This window comes from Rhinopithecus bieti, unplaced genomic scaffold, assembly GCF_001698545.2.
Source record: "Rhinopithecus bieti isolate Rb0 unplaced genomic scaffold, ASM169854v2 scaffold_9581, whole genome shotgun sequence".
Taxonomy (NCBI): domain Eukaryota; kingdom Metazoa; phylum Chordata; class Mammalia; order Primates; family Cercopithecidae; genus Rhinopithecus; species Rhinopithecus bieti.
Window position 1 is genome coordinate 4,008,609 of NW_016806413.1, and position 21,289 is coordinate 4,029,897.

Genomic DNA, 21,289 nt, shown 5'->3' on the forward strand with positions numbered 1-21,289 from the left:
TAACCCCACTCCCCCACCAGAAGATGTACAGGAACTTGGTGGAAACGAGCCACTGAAGTTAAAATATAGTTCCCAGGATTAAACATGAAAAATAAAACGCACTTGTTTTACATGTACTGCTGCTATACAGATAAAGCAGAAAGTTTTTTTTTCTTAAAATGTTTCAATGCACATAACAACAGAATTAAAGAGATAAAGGCAAAGAAAGAGAGAGAGCCTTAGAGTAATGAGACATTACCTTTGGAGCGCACGGTGTAACACTCTTTCTGTAAATTTTACACAAAAATGGCAAGAAATAAATTGTAATACACTTTTAAGACAAGACTGAATCTATGTTTTAATATCAATATAACTTTGAAATTAAATATTTTCAAGTTTTATGCAGAGCAAGAAAGCTTTTTTAAATGGAGGGCTCTAAATTTTCTTTCATATGGGATATTTACAGAGAGATGAATTATGCTTAAGAAAAGCATTGTGACTAAGTGGGAATCTATTTAGATGCTTAATATTGTAACACAGAGTGCCAATAATAGCTATTAACATATTACATTTCCTTTCACAAATCCCAGAAATTAGCTAAGACAATATTTTCTCAAAAGAGAATAGTGCATCTTGAATACATACATAGATATAAAAAATCTGAATGCCCAGGAGCAGTTACTACCAGTTGAAAGCAAAAATTTCATTAGAAAAAAGTGAGTTAAGATCATCCAAAACAAAATTTCAAGGAACTTTTAACTAACTCACATCAAACAGTTAAAGAACCTTCCATGCTTCTACATTTGAAACCTTTGGTGACATAACACAACAGACTACTTTCAGGAGTTACTGTTCAGTGACATTAGATGCACACTGAAGTTAAGTCACTGAACATAATAATAAAGCAGCATAACCAACTACAATTTCAGGGACCTTCTCAGAGAATAAAAAGACAAGAGAGATGAAAGCGTAAGTGCAGTCAAATCTTAGCCACCATATCTTCTTTTCCTGTCTAATCTCTGATTTTCCCCATTATGAAGAATTTTTTTTCAGAGAACACACACTGACCAGTTTTTATCTGTATTTAAACAAATAAATTTATTACTACTCAGATCAAAATACTATTATACCATGAACAAAATGCTTTATAAGAGTTTTGAATGTAATAAATCTTGAAATATTTAAAAATAAGCTTAAATTTATCATAAAGGCATTGACAACATGAATAAGTGTCAAAAAAGAACATAATATTTGAAATAATGTGGGGTTTTCAATGAATGTTGCAAAAAAAAAAAAAAAATAAGTGACTGTAGCTGTAAAGTAGTATGGAAGAGGGAAATAAAGGTAACTTCTGTCCACTTTAGCTTTTAACATGTGATGCTTTCCCTTCAACTCCTGAAACTATCATGCTGCCAGGGAAGAGGCACCAAATTGTACAGAATGACAACACTTGTATAAGGGTAATGGAAACTAACCAAGCCACTTGACAATGCTCTACCCATGTGTTCCAAAAGGCACCACAATAGAAGTGCTTTCTAAAAATCAGCACTAAGTTAAGGTAATACACACCAAACATTACTAGATAAAAAATTTCTTAGACATTGCTAGTACATAAGTTACATAAACATTAAGTTATTAAGCCTGGATGTTAGGGATGACACTTGATATTCAGAGAATTTGGTTTATGGCTAAGTTTCACAAACATCTTAGCTCATGAAAAAATCTGAAGTCAACATATGAAGGTATTATCCCAAAAGAAAGGAAGGAAAAAGCTAGAACTTCTCAGGTTATTAACACTTACTAGCATTTCCTCTCACATAAATTTATGAATATGTGGGTAGAAAAAGCATTTCTACCCCAAATCTAGTTTTATTACCCAAAATGTCAATATAGCTTTACAAACCCCTTAAAACCAACCACTCCTCAACTCTCCTTGCTCCACTACTTTGCAACAATTAGCACTCCTCTCCCTTTCAGGTACTTGCAAGTCAGATTCTTAAATGACATAAAACATATTCTAGAACTCCTTATGCCCCGCCCCCCCCCATTGCCCTATTTATGACTGCTAAAATGTAGCAAACATGTTTTGTTTAAAGTTCAAAGTTTGTCTCTTCTACATTATCTTGTTTTCTTACATTGTTATAATTATTAATGACCACTGACAGTGGCCAGTGACAGGCACTGTTCTTGCAGGCTCTGCAGACCTACTCTACGGCTGTGTAGACTCATGTTCTAACAGCAGCTGATGAAGAGACTTCTGTTGCTCTTGATTTAAGATGAGCCCAATACTTCTTTAAGACATTTTTCAGACTAATGAAAACTAGGCAATTATGACTATTTCCATTAGGCAAGACAATGTTTGCACACAAATCATTCCACACATTCAGAAACTTAGGACTACCCTATAAAACACTTTCTTCCTTTTACATCCATATTTTCATACCAATGTTTAAGAAAAACTAACTCAAGGTACATACGAAACTAAAATCAAGGTTTCCTGACAGCTATATTAGTGTCCTATCCCAAAAGTTACTTACTACAAAGCTATAAACTATTTACTTAATCTTTTTCATGACTATTTTATACAACATCTTTGTCTTTTTGATTAATGTATATAAAGACAATGACAATTACAGTCAGAATTAATAAGCTATCACTAACAGCGAAAGGGGGAATGTTTCCCCAAATGTCACTTTGTTTTCCAGCAAAATGCTTGATGCTTCTAATCCTTAACTAAAATAAATTCAGAGCAGAGTGGTTAATAAAATTTTGAGCTCAAATAAGCTTAAATTTATAGTAAAGGCATTAATAATATGAATAAGTGTGCAGGATTCTTTTTCTAGCTATCAGTTTCTTCCAGATTATAAGTAAAATTTCTATAACTTGGACTTTACATGCTTTTTCAAGAATTTAGCATAATCTACAGAATGAAAAGGTTGGACTAGATAATCTCTAAATCCTTTTCCATTCTATGACTCTATAATTCTAGTTTTTATTGTGGTTTCTTCCTATTCTTTAACCTAAAAAATAAATAAGAATACAAAGGACAAAATAAATACCAAATTAACCTGGTAGCTTTAGTCCCAAGTCTTTGAATTCCTTCAAAAACGTTCAAAATAAAACCACTGTTTCCTTAGTGATTCAAGGGGATAGTGCCATATATCACTTCTTCCACATTTCTTGAGCAGTACTATTCCAAAAAGAATCAAGTTTTCTTCTATATAGACCCCCGAGAGCAAAATCATTATAACAAATACAGTAGTAGAAATAAAGTTACTATAAAAATTACAAATAGATTTATAGAAGAAAATCTGATTTTCATTATGTATATAATTGTTCCAGCCAAAGAAAGCAATATAAGCAAAATTATGTTGAATAAAATGACATATGCCTAAGGAAGGGGAGTTTTAAATGTGTAAGTAATGAAGACAGTAATTAATGCACAAAACACAAGAATCCTTGAGGGATGTTTTGCAAATACCCACACTAACAGCACCAAATCTACTCCTTAGGAATTGCAGAGTAACAGATTCGTAAAAAACAATTTTGCAATGATGTATTAAAAATCCTTATTGAGCTCATAAAGCAGGAACTATAAAGACAGTTCTTTTATTTTACCATCATTCTTACACTATCCTTTCTTTTTCAGATTCCAGAACTGACACTCAAGGTGCCATATGAGGAGCTGTGGTAACAGGGTAAAAGGCAGGAGCCATCCTTTGGAAGCCATCAGCAAGCTCTGTGACCATCAGAGCTATTATCTGTGATCATATACATAACCTGAAGACAGCGTATCATATTTTAATACTTTCAACTCCAAAAGGCATAGGGCTTGTAAAACATAGTTTCAAAGATTTTCTTTCATCAGCCACCATCTCCATTTTACCTATCCTTCCCATAAATGCAAGGATATGTTTTAGTTCTGAAACATGAAAGTTAATTTGATTTTATCCTGCAACTCTTGAGAACTGATCTTTCTAGCCAGCATAAAGAAAGTATACAGACACAAAAATCTTTAGAAAAAATACAGGAGGATTAAATAGTCAATTACTTCCAAGATTGCTTACGCCTTTCCAAAGGGACTGCAAACCCCTTTCTAGAAGGAAATTTCAAACTAAAAGTAAAAAATTTTCTTTCAATCAGAAGTTCACAGTGATTTTACTACCATCTAAAGTAAATTAACTTTGAAAATAAGCGTAAAAATTGTAATTGCAATTTATTGATTTAAAATTATTTGGCATTCCTCCTCAAAAATTGTAGTCCAATATAAAATTAGGCCATGTAGAAAACAGTAAAGGCCTTTACTAGATATTCCTAGAGAATACTTAAGCAAGTACTAAATAAAATAAAAAGAAGATGTTTTTGAAGGGAGAATTTCGTATACTGAATTTTAATTAGTGTATTTTTAACGATAGCATTTTTAATGAGTTTTAACTCTAACATTTTATGAACAAGCTAATGTATGTAACAATATCAAGAAGCTGCTGCTACTTGATAAATCAAATTTTAATTGTACTGATATAAAAAAGGAAATCTAAAAGAAACTTTAGAGCCCTCAAATGGTAGCTTCTTGACCAATGAATCATTATGTTTTTCATGTTCACAGTTCAGATAAGCTTAAAAATGGAAATGGGAAACCTCAACCAAAGGATAAACAATTTTTACATTAAGTTACTATTAAAAAGTCTTTCTGAAATATTTCTTTCTGCTTTGTATTGGCTCTTAAGAAGGTTAAGAATAGAAAATCACTCTATTAAAGAAGAGTAATAACAAATAACCTATGGGATCAAAACAAGATAAGAGAACAACCGTTGTAGTAGGTCTTTTACCTGTATAATTCTAAGCATAATCTTTTATCAGTTTTCCATTTTTAGGACATTCTTAGGAATAGAATGCCCCTTATCTGAACTTTATCAGATCATGTAGAATATATTTTCAGAAAATTTAACATTTGAGTTTTATATGTCAGTAATATACTCCTTTAAAGACAGGGAAGCGCCATTCATACTCATTCATTCAGAAAGATGACAAAGAAAATGTTTTCAATAAATCATTAATGAAATATTTCTCCAACATACATAGCACAACTGAGATTCACTTCCAATCAAAAACAATAACCCTCCTGCTGGATAGTTATCTTTCACATTTTATATGACAGAATTATGATAAAAATAGGTTTTGAAGCAGCTTTAGTTAAGAATATAACTGAAAGTATGCCAAAGGATTTATTTAGAATTTTCAGATAAGAAAAGGTAAGTTTTGGTTGTGCAATGCACATACATGTAAATATATTTGCTTTTTCAAAAGCAAATTTAGTATTCTTAAGTTTCCTGAGTGACAATCTCATAAATTTTGGTGGAAATGATAGCAACAATGGGTTATTTCAATTATGCATGGAGACCTCATAAAATTTGAGTTTTCTAAAATGCGTGCTCAACAGCAGGTCACCTATCTCTATATAACATCAGAAAATAACAGTACCTCTCTCAAAATTGCCTCAAAGAGCAACAGTAAGAGAAAAAAACAACCATGCAATGGTTTACTCAAACTGCTTTCCCTGCTGAGGGGGTACAATAACTGAATCTGCTACTATGAACAATTTTTACATGTTCATCAATAGTTTATGTTCCAATCTAGTTTTGGTAAGTGAGCACTCAAATTTAACAGGGGCTTAAATATGCCGTCATCTTTTTTGAAGATGACGGCATATTTTGAAAACAATGTGTAAGTTTTAAGTTTTTTAAGTCCCATTCTTCCAATCCAGGATATATGCTGAATGCTGAGGCAGTTGTTACACGTTGTAAGTTTCTATGATATTAGAAATTAATAATAAAAATAAAGCTGACAGAATTTTAGCATTAAACTTGGTTTAACTATACCATCTTTCTTATGAACAGCGCTTCTCTGTTTAAGAAAAGCTCATCTCTGAATTATGCCTACTCACATGAAAAACTGGGAACCATTGGTATGTTTCCCTCGATTTGCCATTGACAAAAGGAACGCTCTGTCATGTTTGAGAATAAAGTTTTCATCTGTTTGAAGAAAACACAAATTTGTCAGTCTCCAATTATAAGTCACTTTAAAGTAATGTTCAAGTAATAAATAGAAAGCAAAAGATGAAATTCCTCTTCTGGTCAGTACAGATAACTTGACTGAACACTCAGAAAAGAAAAATTTAAGCTAATCAAATAACAAAAGCATAAAAAGGCCAAAAGATACTAATTAAAGCCTTGAGGAAAAGAACATGTATTTAATACTTTATACAAACAGCCTTAGAACAGTCACTTTTAGTAGTAATATACTTTGGCTAAATGATATTTAAATTATTAACTTTCAGGGAAAACTAGTAAAATTTTAGAAAAATCTCTAGCTTACTTCCTCCAGATTTCCAATTAGCTTGCCTAATGTACTATACATGGAAGAAGTTTAATAATCTTTTAGGTGTTTAATTTTATACAGTAAATTTATTATTCAACTGAATTGAAGCTAGACTATGAGACCAAAAAAATTATGTTATAGTAAGTTACAGGAACATATCTAAATTAAGTATGTGTATACTCAATTGTATCACAAAATTATCTAAGCAAGAAAGCCCTGTGAAACAAAAATTTAAATAGCAAAATACAATTTTAAGGTACAAAAGTATCTGCCACAGGTAACAACCACAAAGTGGCCTAAAGCATTAGTTTTAAATTGCTACATAATAGAACCAGCTAAATAGCTGTTTCCTACTAGTTCAAAGGAAAAAAAAATCTGTGATAAAGATCACTTAGAGTTATTTTAATTCCAGCAGGAATATCCTTGAAAACAAATGTCCTTTTAACATTCATACAAACAAATCTTCTTCAGAACAAACAGAAACATAGAAAACTTTAAAAGTGATTACCTTGGGAACAGGCTTCTGAAAAGAGTAGTAATCCATTTTCCCCAAAGGAAATATAAAAGACTATTATAACACTGAAGCTATTATAGCGTTAAAACCTAGTAATATTAGATTTCATTACAAACCTCTGCAACTGACTTTTCTAAGGCTTTTTGGGGCAAGTGCAATAGTTAGATTTATGCAGATGCTACTATTATAAGAATAAACACAGTCATAGTTCTAATATACAAAAGAAAACATACAAACCTTTGAAAAAGGAGGAAATTCAACTTTTATTCAAAGAAATTGCTTGGTTTAGGGGAAAAAAACCCCCACAACTAGACTCTTTTCCCTGATGTGAAATTAATAACCCATTGGGAAATGAAAAAAGATACAGAAGCATGTATGAAATAATACACAGAATTTTCCAAGTCTTCAAGCAATATAGAAATCCAGCCACAACCTGACCCAGACTGTCCATAAATTTATTAGGAAGGGTGCAAGGGAACAGAATTGGAGTTTGTGTTACTGAGCTTCGTTCTCTTACCTTTTCATTTTGCAAAAGACCACATTCTCTATAAACAAAAGAATATGTTGACAGTTTTAGGCAGGAAGATAGGAGTTTTCATGTATATAGTTGCCTAACCTCCATGCTGAAAGTCATGTTTAACCATAAAGTTAGCCTTAATTAATCTTGTCAATTAAAAATTATATATTACAATATAATTTATCCCCAAATTCATGCAAATAAAGTATTTTCATGCAGCATTAGTTTCATGCAAAAAGTGAACTATAAGTAAACCTCTTCTCATTAAAAGTATATGATCAAACTTGCTTTAATATCAGAACTGAAACAAAAGACCGTAAAATAAGCCTTACCTTTAAAATATCCACCATAAATTGATTCTCCACCTTTTCCATTACCTGCAAATAATGAGTTCCATTAAGCCATAATGAACGTTAAAAATATACTAACACATAAATCAGTTTTGATAGCTTCAATTTGCTGAAGGAAACCTTGGAATGTTATAATTGCTGCAATAATCAAAATTCTCAGAGTCCTCAATTAACTTCATCTTTAAAATATATGTCAAATCCCATTACAATAAATACCATAAAAAAAGCCATCTTCACAATCCACTTATTTCAAACAGTAACAACATCAAAAACATTCTAGAACAAAAGCAATAAGACAGTACTTTGGCAATCATTGTAAAGGAATTCACTAAGTAACTATAATATTAATAAACTGCATAAAAACAAGATAAAATGTCTTACGTGGTACTTTGCTTTTTCATACATTCTGGATCTATAATATTCACTCATCCAACAAGTACTCACTGACCACATTTTATATCACACTGTAATTGACACAATATTTACAACTAAAAGTAATAATGAAATACTTTAGAAACTGATAGATGGAGTTATTAGGAACACAACTTTTAGCTCTACCTTCACTGAAGTCCCCACCCTGAATCATAAAGTTTTTAACCACACGATGGAACGTAGAACCTTTATAACATAACTTCTTCCCAGTTGTTTTCCCAAGGCCTTTCTCTCCTGGAAAAAAAAAAGAAATGAAATTTAATTATACATACATCCTTCCATAGAAAGAACCAACCAATTAATCCTGTGTCAAATCTTGCTGGGCACTGGAAGAGATATAAGAAGTAGATGACATGATAATTTAACATACACACATGCATGCAAACCAAAATAATACAAAGCAGCATGTAAATGTAAAATTGTGTGGTACAGACTCTACATGCTATAGGACATAATATTAGACACACTTGTCACTCTAGTTAAAAGAATGAGGTCAGGCACAGTGGCTCACGCCTGTAATCCCAACACTTTGGGAGGCCGAGGTAGGCAGATCACTTGAGGTCAGGAGTTTGAAACCAGCTTGGCCAACAGGGTGAAATCCTGCCTCTAAAACAAAAAAACCAAAAATTAGCCGGGTGTGGTGGCACAGGCCTGTAGTCCCAGTTACTCAGGAGGCTGAGGCAGGAGAATCACTTGAATCTGGGAGGTGGAGGTTGTAGTGAGCTGAGATCACACCACCACACTCCAGTCTGTTTTTGAGACAGAGTCAGACTCCGTCTCAAAATAAATAAACAACAAAATTAAGGAGTTAGGGCAAAAATTGCATATGTGTATCCAAGTAAGAATTTAAAATTTCAGTGTGTTCTAAATTTTTTTTTTTTTGAGACGAAGTCTGCCTCTTGTCCCCCAGGCTGGAGTGCAAGGGCGCGATGTCGGCTCACTGCAAGCTCTGCCTCCCGGGTTCAAGTGATTCTCTTGCCTCAGCCTCCCGAGTAGCTAGGATTACAGGCGCCTGCCACCACGCCCGGCTAATTTTGTATTTTTAGTAGAGACAGGGTTTCACCATCTTGGCCAGGCTGGTCTTGAACTCTTGACCTCAGGTGATCCGCCTGCCTTGGCCTCCCAAAGTGCTGGGATTACAGGCTTGAGCCACCACGCCCGGCCAGTGTGTTCTAATTTTAAAGTAACATTATAGATGTTTCCCTCCCCATTTTTTCTATTTATTTAAAATGTATTGTAAAATTTGGAATACTAAATTTTTTCAAAGTAGTGAAATTCATAAAATTTCATCAAATCAATTTTGAATGTGTGCTATTATTTTATAAACTAAAATGTATAGAGAAGATTCCATTACATAATGTAGATTCTTACTCTTTTTCATTTTTGAGATCATTCCTTTCTAATATCTTCCCCTTAAGAAATGCTTCCCTGATTTCATATAAAAGTCAGTATAAGTAACTTTTTTTTTTTTTTAATTCACAAAACTAATTTCACAAGTCCATTATTCTTCCAGGAAAATATCTATTCTGTTCAGCAAGGTAAAACTGTTAAGACACAGCTTCTCATCGGAAATAATAATTCACTTACCTGAGCACAAGCAAAGGAAGTTTTGCATGTTTTGGACATATGTCTGAGAAGAGCTGAAACATAATGCGACCAACTGAAATAAAATACATAGGGAAAAAAGTAGTAAGCAAGTTAAATATATCATTTTAATGGGAAAAAGAAACAGGGCTAACAAATTAGAAAGTCTATTTTTATAATTCATTTTAATTTGTTAAAAGATGTAATGGGAAAGCATTTAACTGGGTGATACCTATGAACAAGAACACCACTTTATTTGTTATTGTTAAAATTTACATGCAGCCAAAGTGGTTCCAGCCCCAAAATTACAGGATTTTAAGTGTGTTTTAAAGGAACTTTGTATTATTAGATTTCTTGTGGTAGTATAGTCCCCTATCTGAACTATAATCTTCTTTAAAAATACTCTCAATAGTTGTTTGATTTATGCTTGGGCCCTTCCAGTGATGAGAGTACATCAAAAGATAGTAATTCTGGCCAGTATTGTTAAAAAGAAAGGTCTCTGTCTCTTTATTTTCAGCTTTCTTCCTTTAAGCAAGAACTGTTAAGAGCCACCTTCCTGAATTGCACCAATCACACTTAAAATTCACATTTTAAGCTAGGCATGGTGGCTCACACCTATAATCCCAGCACTTTGGGAGGCTGAGGCAGGGAGGGTTGCCTGAGGTCAGGAGTTTGAGACCAGTCTGGGTAATGCAGAAGAACCCATCTCTACAAAAAATTTAAAAAATTAGCTGGGGATGGTGGCACATGCCTGTAGTCCCAGCTACTGAGGAGGCTGAGAGGCAGGAGGTTCACTTGAGCCCAGGATTTCAAGGCTGCAACGAGCTATGACCATGCAGTGAGCTTTGATTGTGCCATTGCACTCTAGCCTAGGTGACAGAGCAAGACTTAAAACAATACCTCCCATTCTATTCCCTGAGAGAGCAGAAAGAGAAGAGGTTATGGTTCCCTACAACAAACACGAAATTACAAGGAAAAGTCTGCAACTTCAATTTATGCCAGAGAAAAATGGTTCTCAAACTTTGGTCTCAGGGTTCTTCTAAACTAATTATTGAGCTTTTGTTTATGTGGTTCATATCTATTGCTATATACCATATTAAATGTTAAAACTCAGAAATGTTTAAAACACAAGAATACACAAGCACACGTTCCATTAGCTGTCATGGCAGTGATATCATCACATATTAAAATATAATCTCTGGAAAACTTGACTGTATATTCACAAGAGAATGAGAGCACAAAAGGTGAATCATAATCTATTACTATAAAAACAGTTGTGACTTTATGGACCTGTTGAAAGCATATCAATAAGAAATGTAGTTCTGATTTGCAATTAATAACTCTCTTGAGTTCCTTTTCCCTGTATTCTACAAGATCTTTTCCATTATAAACATTTTTATTTATTCAAAAGGACTTACAGAATAAATAAAAATTAACTGTGGACCAAGCATAAATCATGTTCAGAACAGATACAAAATGATTCTGTATCACTAAGATTGTAATTTATTCCTGGCCATATCAGTCACTTCCTTTGAGGAGGAAACAATGATACTGCATTATAGACATCGGTAATGGGTAAAGCGGGATCATGTGAGAAGACCTTCCTGTGTCAACACTCTTAGCCTATAGCTTTAAAAGAGCCAAACTATAAAGCATTTTCAAAACTTTGTAGCTATTCTTAAAACCTAAGGGAATGAACAAAAAGACAGAAAGCAAGCAGAAAGGAGGACTCAAGATTTGCAAGCAGGGAGCAATGTATCTAAAGTCATTTCAGAATTTTAAAAAAAACCTATAATATCAGTAATAGTAACTATCACCGTACTTATATAGCAACATTTTACCAGTATAATAATTGTATTTTCATCAGTCCTCATAAATCCCTGGGAAATGGCTTAGCTGGTGTCAAGTTCAAAATCATCCAGCTTTGCATACCAGAAAGACTTAGATCTTTGCAATCCCTGTAAGATGGCTACTTTTCAGGACGGAAGACATAATCCAAATAATCAAAACGTAGGGCTTTTCTTAGGACCATAGTAACTTCAACATCAGGTGTTTTTTGTTTTGTTTTGTTTTTTTTTTTCAAAAACTTGTGGCCGGGCGCGGTGGCTCAAGCCTGTAATCCCAGCACTTTGGGAGGCCGAGACGGGCGGATCACGAGTTCAGGAGATCGAGACCATCCTGGCTAACACGGTGAAACCCCGTCTCTACGAAAAAAAAAAAAAAAATACAAAAACTAGCCGGGCGAGGTGGCGGGCGCCTGTAGTCCCAGCTACTCGGGAGGCTGATGAGGCAGGAGAATGGCGTAAACCCGGGAGGCGGAGCTTGCAGTGAGCTGAGATCCGGCCACTGCACTCCAGTCTGGGCGACAGAGCGAGCCTCCGCCTCAAAAAAAAAAACAAACAAAAAAAAACAAACAAAAAAACAAAAAAACAAAAACTTGTAATGCCTCAAAATGAAAGCTGGTCAAAGTTTCAAATGTTCTTAGTTTCTCCTTAACAGATGATTGGAAATTGTGTACCCTCCAGTAGTATAATACACTTGAAAACAGTTAAAATGTGATTACATTCCTATCCAATATTCATAGAGGGACAGCTAACTAGAGTGGTTTAAAAAAAAAAAAAAATCTTGGCTGGGCATGGTGGCTCATGCCCATAACCCCAACACTTTCGGAGGCCGAGGCAGGCAGATCACCTGAGGTCAGGAGGTCAAGACCAGCCTGGCCAACATGGTGAAACCCCATCTCTACTAAAAATACAAAAATTAGCTAGGAGTGGTAGCTGGCGCCTGTGATACCAGCTACTCGGGAGGCTGAGGCAAGAGAATCGCTCGAACCTGGGAGGTGGAGGTTGCAGTGAGCCAAGGTTGCGCCACTGCACTCCAGCCTGGGCAACAGAGCAAGATTCAGATTCCCAACGTCAAAAAAAAAAAAAAAAAAAAAAAAAAAAAAGCAAAGAAAGAAAGAAAGAAAGAAAGAAAGAAAAAACAAATCTCACCTCTAATATCTTACCCTCTTCTAGCTTGGTGCAAAAAAAAAAGTCTTTTGCCCTCTGAACCTCACGGCATAAGGGATAGAGCAGAGGTTTTTATCTCCTCTATGGCATTATGTTGTTAAGAACAAGAGGAAAAATACAACAAAACTGAATTGTTTTCACTTCAATAAATACAACAAAACTGAATTGTTCTCACTTCAATAACATGGTGCAAGGTTAAACATTGGCAGACCAGAAAAATAATTTTAAAATCCTGAAAACACACATTAACCCAATCAGGTTTGCAAGGCATGACAAAGGCTGAACTATGGATATTCAGACATTAGTTGAGTCTACTTTCTTAAGTTAAAATGTTTGTATATATGCAATTTGAAGGGTTTAAAACAAAAGGTCAAAAAAAAAAAAAACAGCATTACGATTTCTACCTTTATAAAGAGGTAATCTAGTATTAATTCCCTTCAAATTAAATCCTGAGATTGAACACTACAGGATACAGATCAGCAAATACTAACTCGAACTGAAGCTCATTAGCAAGATTAACAGGTTTTCAACAGACTTTTTTTATTGAATTGTATTATTTTATAGAAAACAGGCTACCATGTGATGATACTTTTATTCTGAAACTCAAAATAGACAATATTCTAAAGATATGGTCTTTAAAGAAAAAAAAAGGCAATGTGGTTCATTAGTCTAGTTAGTAAATATTTTCGGTGATGGCAAGCATAAACTATGAATACAAAATATATTGAAGATAAAAAAATTAAGCTGTAGTTACAATAAAGAACAGACTGGAATGAATTTGCATAAGTCTCTCTGACTCCCAAACTGATGAGAAAAATGAGTTTGCCAGTAACCCCAACTCTGTAAAGAGTTAAGAACCCCTGCTGATGATGCCTCTTTGGAAACTAACTGCTGCTGACTGAATAAATAAGATCTAAGAAAAATGTATTACTCAACAAACACTACTTATAATTTAGTGGAATTTAGTAATCTTTTAGAATCAGTCAATACTGGCTGGGCACACCTGTAATACCAGTGCTTTGGGAGGCAGAGGCTGGAGGATCACTTGAAACCAGGAGTTCAAGAATCAGTCAATACTATTGATACTATTCTTATACATAGTTTTCGTCCACAGAATTAATGTTATGCCAATAAATACACAGCTCTATAATGATAAGACTAAAATCTACAGTTAGTGTAAACATTAGTATGTCGCTTTTATACATGGTTAAGGAAAAAAATGACACAAAGCAGGACTAGTTTCTAAATTTAATCTGAAAATACAAACACTGAGATCCTTAAAAGTAAGACAGGGGAACAACATTAAGATTAATCAGGTAATATCAACACATGTTAAGCTTTGGCTACAGACAGGAAAAGTCTATGCCATGGTGTAGATTCTGATTTGGCCACTAGGTGAAAGGAATAAAATCACCAAGTACACAGATGGAATAAAATCAAACATCATCTTTCAATACTGTTCCTTGTTTTCAGAAATAGTTGCGCTGGAGTCAATGGTTTAAAAAGGAGACATGTATTATATACATAGAAGATATGGTAGTTGGAAAAGTGAGCATCAAGTAGAAAAATGTTGCAGGGGTTGATATACTACAGAAGGCAAAGAGTAGCCCACAGAACAATTAATTACAAGCAAGGGGTGAGGAAAAGAGCAAAGGTTAAGAACAGATCACACTAGGTACGCCGAGAGGAAAATTTAGGAAGAAGATTAAGAAACAGGAGCAGCATTTCAATAACATTGGGCGATTTACTCAAATTTACTGAGATCTTACCCATATGTCAGGGAATCCAACAGCATTATATACTGTTGTGCCTGAGTTTCAAGAAGAACATAGTGCCTGAGTTTCAAGAAGCTCACATCTTGGCTCGGAATGACACATGGAAATGCAGTTGCTACACAATATGATGAGCCATAATTAGTATGAACTAAGGGCACTTATATATAACCTAGGTCTGACTGATGTGTGTGAACGCAGAGAGATAGGGACCATGACTGCTTTACTTACCACTATATTCCCCAGAGACTTGCGTAGTGCCTGGTACAGAGTTAGGTGCTCAGTATTTAATAATACTACTACTCAAAACAAAATTATTCAAAGACAGATTTACAAAATACACTTTCACAAATGAAGGAACACCCAAATACACAGATCAAAATTATTCACTACATACCAGGAAAACGTATGTAAGTGGAGCAACACCAAGATATCAATTAATAAAGCTATTTATTTTGGGATAAAATGGAAAAAAAAAAGCCTCCTAGTATCCAGCCAGTAGAATCATATCGCTCACAAAGAAAAAAGAAAGAAAACCAGCTTTAGACACCTTACATTACAAAATGGAGACAACTGAGCATGGTCTACCATTTTTAAGGAATAATGTAAGAATTCTATACCTAGCAAAAGAAATACAATTACATTTTATCCTGAAATATCTATTTGAATACATATCCTTGAGATATAAGTCAAAGAATTAATGAATGAGAACTAGGAGGAAGAGCGGCATTGGGCACTGAATTTTAATTCCTTACAAAATTAAACCTAAATCACTGTAATTATGGTTTTAAAATAAAAGGAAATGAGGCCAGATGTTAGAGCTGCCAGGTACGACAATGCAAACAGTGTTAATTATGGTTTTAAATGTTATCAGTATTAGGAAACAAAGTTATGTAATGGCAACATTTTTTTAAGTACCATCTAAAAATGTTCTTCCTTTGGAATAGGAAATGTTCTCATGATTCAAAATCAGTGGAAAAGGTACAGGATGAGAAGACTTGTTCCCACCCCTATCAACAGGTACTCACTTTCATTAATTTTCTGTGTATTTTCTAGTTTCTTTTCATACACAAGCAAATATTGATATATTCTTATTTTCTTCCTTTAAAAAATGGTAGATTATGCACACTGTACAGCACCTTGCTTTATTTACTTACTAACATACCACGAACTTTTCTTATGCCTGTGATATAAAAATAATTTGTTATTTTATTTTTTAAGAGGCAGAGTCTCGCTCTGTCCCCCAGGTTGTAGTGCAAAGACACAACCTCTGCTCACTGCAGCCTCAACCTCCTGGGCTCAAGCAATCCTCCTGCCTCAGCCTCCTGAGTAGGTGGGAACATATGGGCATGCCACCATGCTTGGCTAATTTTTGTATTTTTGTTGAGACAGGGTCTCACTATGTTGCCCAGGGTAAAAATAATTTCAACTGGAGGAAGGTAGTGGGGAATCAATAAAAATCAACAAGAAGGATTTGGACTGGTGAAAGAAAATACATATCCTCATACTTCATAGTGGGAATCAACAGGTAGACTTTTCTGAAGCAGACAGAGAGGAAATAAGGGTTTAGGCATACTTTTTTTTTTTTTGAGACAGAGTCTTACTCTGTCACCCAGGCTGGAGTGCAGTGGCACGATCTTGGCTCACTGCAATCTCCGCCTCCTGGGTTCAAGAGATTCTCCTGCCTCAGCCTCCCGAGTAGCTGGGATTATAGGCACCTGCCTCTACGCCCAGCTAATTTTTTGTATTTTTAGTAGAGACGGGGTTTCACCATGTTGGCCAGGCTTGTCTCGAACTTCTAACCTTGTGATTTGTCTGCCTTGGCCTCCCAAAGTGCTGGGATTACAGGCGTGAGCCACTGCGCCCAGCCAAGGGTTTAAGCATACTTGAACAGGTATTCACCGGTAGAACTAACAAAATTTTACATCTTTCAAGCTTCTTTGGTGAGAGGGGCAGCAACCTAATAAAAGATATAAAACAAAGGAAATAGCAAAAAAATAAGAAATACAAGGCCAAAACAACTTAATTATTTAGTCACATGAAGCTTTTTCCATGACATGTCCATAAACACCCAGCTAAAGGTTTCCTGCAGATAGTACAAGCAAAAACTCAAAAGAGAATGTATTTACTGACTCATGTAGTTATGACAAGGATATTAGTGCAGATCAGAGAATCAAAGAGCCAGGATGTCAGGAAATGAGGCCAGATGTTAGAGCTGCCAGGTCTGACAATGCAAAAAGTATTAAATACCACTTATTCGTCCCAATCACTTCATATACTCATAAATATTTTCATTAATGAATAAAGCTAAAGATAAATTAATCACTTAGGAAGATAAAAGGAAGAATACCAAAATTTAGAAAAAAGAATTATAAGATACTATGCAGAATAAAAAACAGGCCCAATAAAGAAACTAAAATGCTGCTAACTATCCAAAAGAGTGCTGCTATTAAATCTTCAGATATAGATGAATTACTTCTAATCTTCAAGTAACATTAAAGTGTAACGCCGTATCAACTGTTCTACAGCACAGCAAAAGATGAAAAGCTTAACTTTTTCGAAACAAAGTAAAATCGAAACCAAAGCCTGGGAGAGATGATATAAAGCAAATTTAAAACCCCATATGCCAATCTCATTTAAAAGAGACACTATTCAATATTAGGAAATCTAATATAGTTTATTGACGTGAAGGAAAAATCCTATAAAAATCCCATGATAAAAAAAAAAAAAAAAACCCCATGATAGAAACCAAAAGCCCACGGTGAAATTCAACATTCATATCTACTACAGAAACAAAATATATTAAAAAAAAAATTAGAAAAAAGAAATTCAACATTCATTTCTTTATATAACACACATATTCTCAGATACCTTTCAAATCAACAATCAGCAGTATGTTTAATGGTGAAACACTCCTATAACATTAATTCCACTGAAGAAGAAACAAGTCAAAAGTAGTTAGCATCACTACTGTTTAATGCTGTTTCAGAAATTCTAGTCAACACAAACTGGGCGTGGTGGCTCACGCCCATAATCCCAGCACTTTGGGAGGTTGAGGCAGGTGGATCACCTGAGGTTGGGAGTTCGAGACCAGCCTGACCAACATGGAGAAACCCTGTCTCTACTAAAAATACAAAATTAGCAGGTGTGGTGGCACACTCCTGTAATCCCAGCTACTTGAAAGGCTGAGACAGGAGAATCACTTGAACGCGGAAGGCAGAGGTTGCGGTGGGTGGAGATTGCGCCATTTTGCGCTCCAGCCTGGGCAACAAGAGCAAAACTCCATCTCGAAAACAAAAAAGGAAATTCTAGTCAATGTAAGTAGACAAGAGGACAATATGAGAGATTTGCAAGTAAAAAAGAGCACATTTATCATCATTTGAAACATTATACACCAAGAAAGTCCAAAAGAACCAACTGAAATACCAATAAATACTAAAGTTGTTGATATTGATATTATGACAAACAAAAACAAGTAGAAAAAAATACAGTAAAAATCACATTCTCAAAAGCAACAAGAAACATTCTAACTACATAACCATAAGAGTATAGGATCTATAAAAACAAAACTCCAACTTTCAGAGGCATAATGCCAACCTGAATAAAGGGAGAGATACCTTGTTCTAGGACAAGACTCAAAATTGCAAATGTGCCCAATATTCTCTAGAGTAACCTATAATAACTTAATTGCAACCTTCAAAAATACCAGTGAGAGGCCGGGCGCGGTGGCTCAAGCCTGTAATCCCAGCACTTTGGGAGGCCGAGACGGGCGGATCACGAGGTCAGGAGTTCGAGACCATCCTGGCTAACACGGTGAAACCCCGTCTCTACTAAAAAATACAAAAGCTAGCCGGGCGAGGTGGCGGGCGCCTGTAGTCCCAGCTACTCGGGAGGCTGCGGCAGGAAAATGGTGTAAACCCGGGAGGTGGAGCTTGCAGTGAGCTGAGATCTGGCCACTGCACTCCAGCCCGGGAGACAGAGCGAGACTCCGTCTCAAAAAAAAAAAAAAAAAAAAAAAAAAAAAAAAAAAAAAAAAAAACAACAACAACAACAAAAAAAAAACCAGTGAGACTTCTGAGGGAACTTGACAAAATGATCCTAAAGGTTGTCTGAAAGAATAAATGTGCAATTCCCCTGCTTGAACTTTTGTTTCGAAATTTTCAAATCTAGATGTTTGATGTTTTGCCGTATTTATCCCTCTCTATACACACAATCTTCTGGAACAAACTGAAAGTTAAAGACACTGTGACACTTCACCCCTAATTATTAATACTTCAGCTTATACTCCTAAAGAATAAACATATTCTGCTACTTAAATCCAAAACCATTACTATACCCAAGAAATTTAATAGTGATTATCATCTACTCCATAATTGTGGCATAATATGAAATATTACATTTGACCTCTGTCCCCAGTTTCTAGCAGAGTGCTCCTAAAACTTGTAATTTTCTAAGTGATAGGACTGATAGCAGCATCTTTTGTTCTATTTGATTCCTCCCCCTCCTCCTCCCCCTCCTTCTCCTTCTTCTTCTTTTTTTTTTTGAGACTAAGTCTTGCTCTGTCACCCAGGCTGGAGTGCAGTGGCCGGATCTCAGCTCACTGCAAGCTCCGCCTCCCGGGTTTACGCCATTCTCCTGCCGCAGCCTCCCGAGTAGCTGGGACTACAGGCGCCCGCCAACTCGCCCGGCTAGTGTTTTGTATTTTTTAGTAGAGACAGGGTTTCACCGTGTTAGCCAGGATGGTCTCAATCTCCTGACCTCGTGATCCGCCCGTCTTGGCCTCCCAAAGTGCTGGGATTACAGGCTTGAGCCATCGCGCCCGGCCCTTCTTCTTTTTTTTGATATAAGAGTCTTGCTCTATTACCCAGGCAGGAGTTGCAGTGATCTCAGCTCACTGCAGCCTCCACCTCTGAAGTTCAAGCAATTCTCCTGCCTCAGCCTCCTGAGTAGCTGTGATTACAGGTGCTCGCCACCATACCCAGCTAATTTTTGTTACTTCTTTTTAGTGGAGTCAGTGTTTCACCATGTTGGCCAGTCTGGAACTCCCGACCTCAAGTGATCTGCCTGCCTCGGCCTCCCAAAGTGCTGCAATTACAAGCATGAGCCACCACAACCAGCCTACTATTTGATCTTTCTTTCAGATTCTTGACAGAGAACACTTAAATCCCTTAGCATTCGCAACCAAAGAAGAGACTCCTGGCAGACCCCTAGATAGCTTCAGGATAGGGGCTGGTTGCCAGAAAAACCATGCCTTGGTTAGAGGTCTAGAACTTTCAGCCTCACTTTCCAACCTTCAGAGAGAGAAGAGGAGCTGGAGATTTACCTAATAATTGATCACACATATGCAATCATACACATGATAAAATAACTGATCATACATACATATGTTTTTAGCCACGAAACCCCCTAACTGGCAGGGTTTAAAGAGAGCTTCCAGACTGGAGAAGACAATGAGTGAGGGTGGCATGTCCAGAAGGCCCATGCATCTCCCCACCCTCTGCACCTACCATACCTTGCCCTAGGCATCTCTTCCGTTTGGTTGTTCCTCAGTTATATCCTTTATAATAAACCAGTTATAGTAAGCAAATTGGCTTCCTAGGTTCTGTGAGCTGCTCTAGCAAATTACTGAAGCTGAGCAGGGGGTTGTAGGAATCTCTAATTTACAGCTGGTTGGTCAGAAGTAAGAGTGACTCAGAGGCTGGGCACAGTGGCTCATGGAGGCCGAGGTGGATGGATTACCTGAGGTCAGGAGTTTAGGACCAGCCTGGCCAACACGGTGAAACCCTGTATCTAATAAAAAATACAAAAATGAGCCGGGAGTGGTGGCAGGCGCCTATAATCCCAGCTACTTGGGAGGCCGAGGCACGAGAATCGCTTGAACTCAGGAGACAGAGGTTGCAGTGAGCCAAGATCGTACCATTGCACTCCAGCCTGGATGACAAGAGCGAAACTCCATCTCAAAAAAAAAAAAAAAAAAAAAAAAGTGACTCAGGACTTGCGATTGGCATGCCCGCAGTGGGAGCAGTCTTGTGGAACTGATTTCTCTTAACTGGTGGAATATGACACTAACTCCAGGTAGACAGTGTCCAGAATCAAATTGAACTGTTGGACACTTAGTTGGATTTGAAGAATCTGTTACTGTGGGAAAAAACTCCTCATAATAGTTCATATTCAAATCTACCCAACTACCCCTACAATGCCCTTTATGCTTTTTTCCCCTCTTCATTCTTTTTAATGGCTGAATGGAATTCTGTTGTTTGGCTGTACCAAATTTTACTCAACCAATCCTCAACTGATTGGCATTTGAGTTCCTTCTAGTTTACTGACAAATATACATCTATTTTTTAAAATCCAGGAACCTCATTCAAGCATTATATACCCACTTGGTTTTCATAGGTTGGCCTTTTTTAATGTAAAACAGTTTCCATCTCCCATCTTTTTTTTTTTTTTTTTTTGCACCCTATTAGAAAGCATGTCAGGGCCGCGCGCCGTGGCTCAGCCTGAATCCCAGCACTTGAGAGGCAGCCGAGAACGAGGCCCGGATCACCAGGTCAGAAGAATCAAGACAGCCTGGCTAACATCAGGTGACCAGAACCCGTCTCTACAAATAAAACATACAAAAAACTCAGCCGGCGTGAAACCTGGCGGCGCGCCTGAGTCCCAGCTACTGGCGGAGGCGAGGCAGGAGAATGCGCGTGAACCGGGAGGTCGCGTGTTAGCTTGCAGTGAGCTGAGATCCGGCCCGGGGGTGT

General features: G+C 36.2%; 1 protein-coding gene and 1 long non-coding RNA gene across 2 annotated transcripts in view; one reads left to right on the forward strand and one right to left on the reverse strand.

Moving 5' to 3' along the window:
- The window catches only part of LOC108532347 (uncharacterized), a 36,058-nt gene extending 31,441 nt beyond the window's left edge, over window positions 1-4,617 (forward strand). The window contains exon 7 of the long non-coding RNA XR_001886421.1: window positions 3,629-4,617. This is a non-coding gene — a long non-coding RNA (uncharacterized LOC108532347). The remainder of the gene's footprint in view (window positions 1-3,628) is intronic.
- Window positions 1-21,289, reverse strand: part of NKTR (natural killer cell triggering receptor) — a 50,802-nt gene that overhangs the window by 21,556 nt on the left and 7,957 nt on the right. The window contains 5 exon segments of the mRNA XM_017876380.1: window positions 5,924-6,011; window positions 7,721-7,765; window positions 8,297-8,404; window positions 9,758-9,786; window positions 9,788-9,830. Of these exon segments, the coding sequence (XP_017731869.1) occupies window positions 5,924-6,011; window positions 7,721-7,765; window positions 8,297-8,404; window positions 9,758-9,786; window positions 9,788-9,830 (313 nt within the window).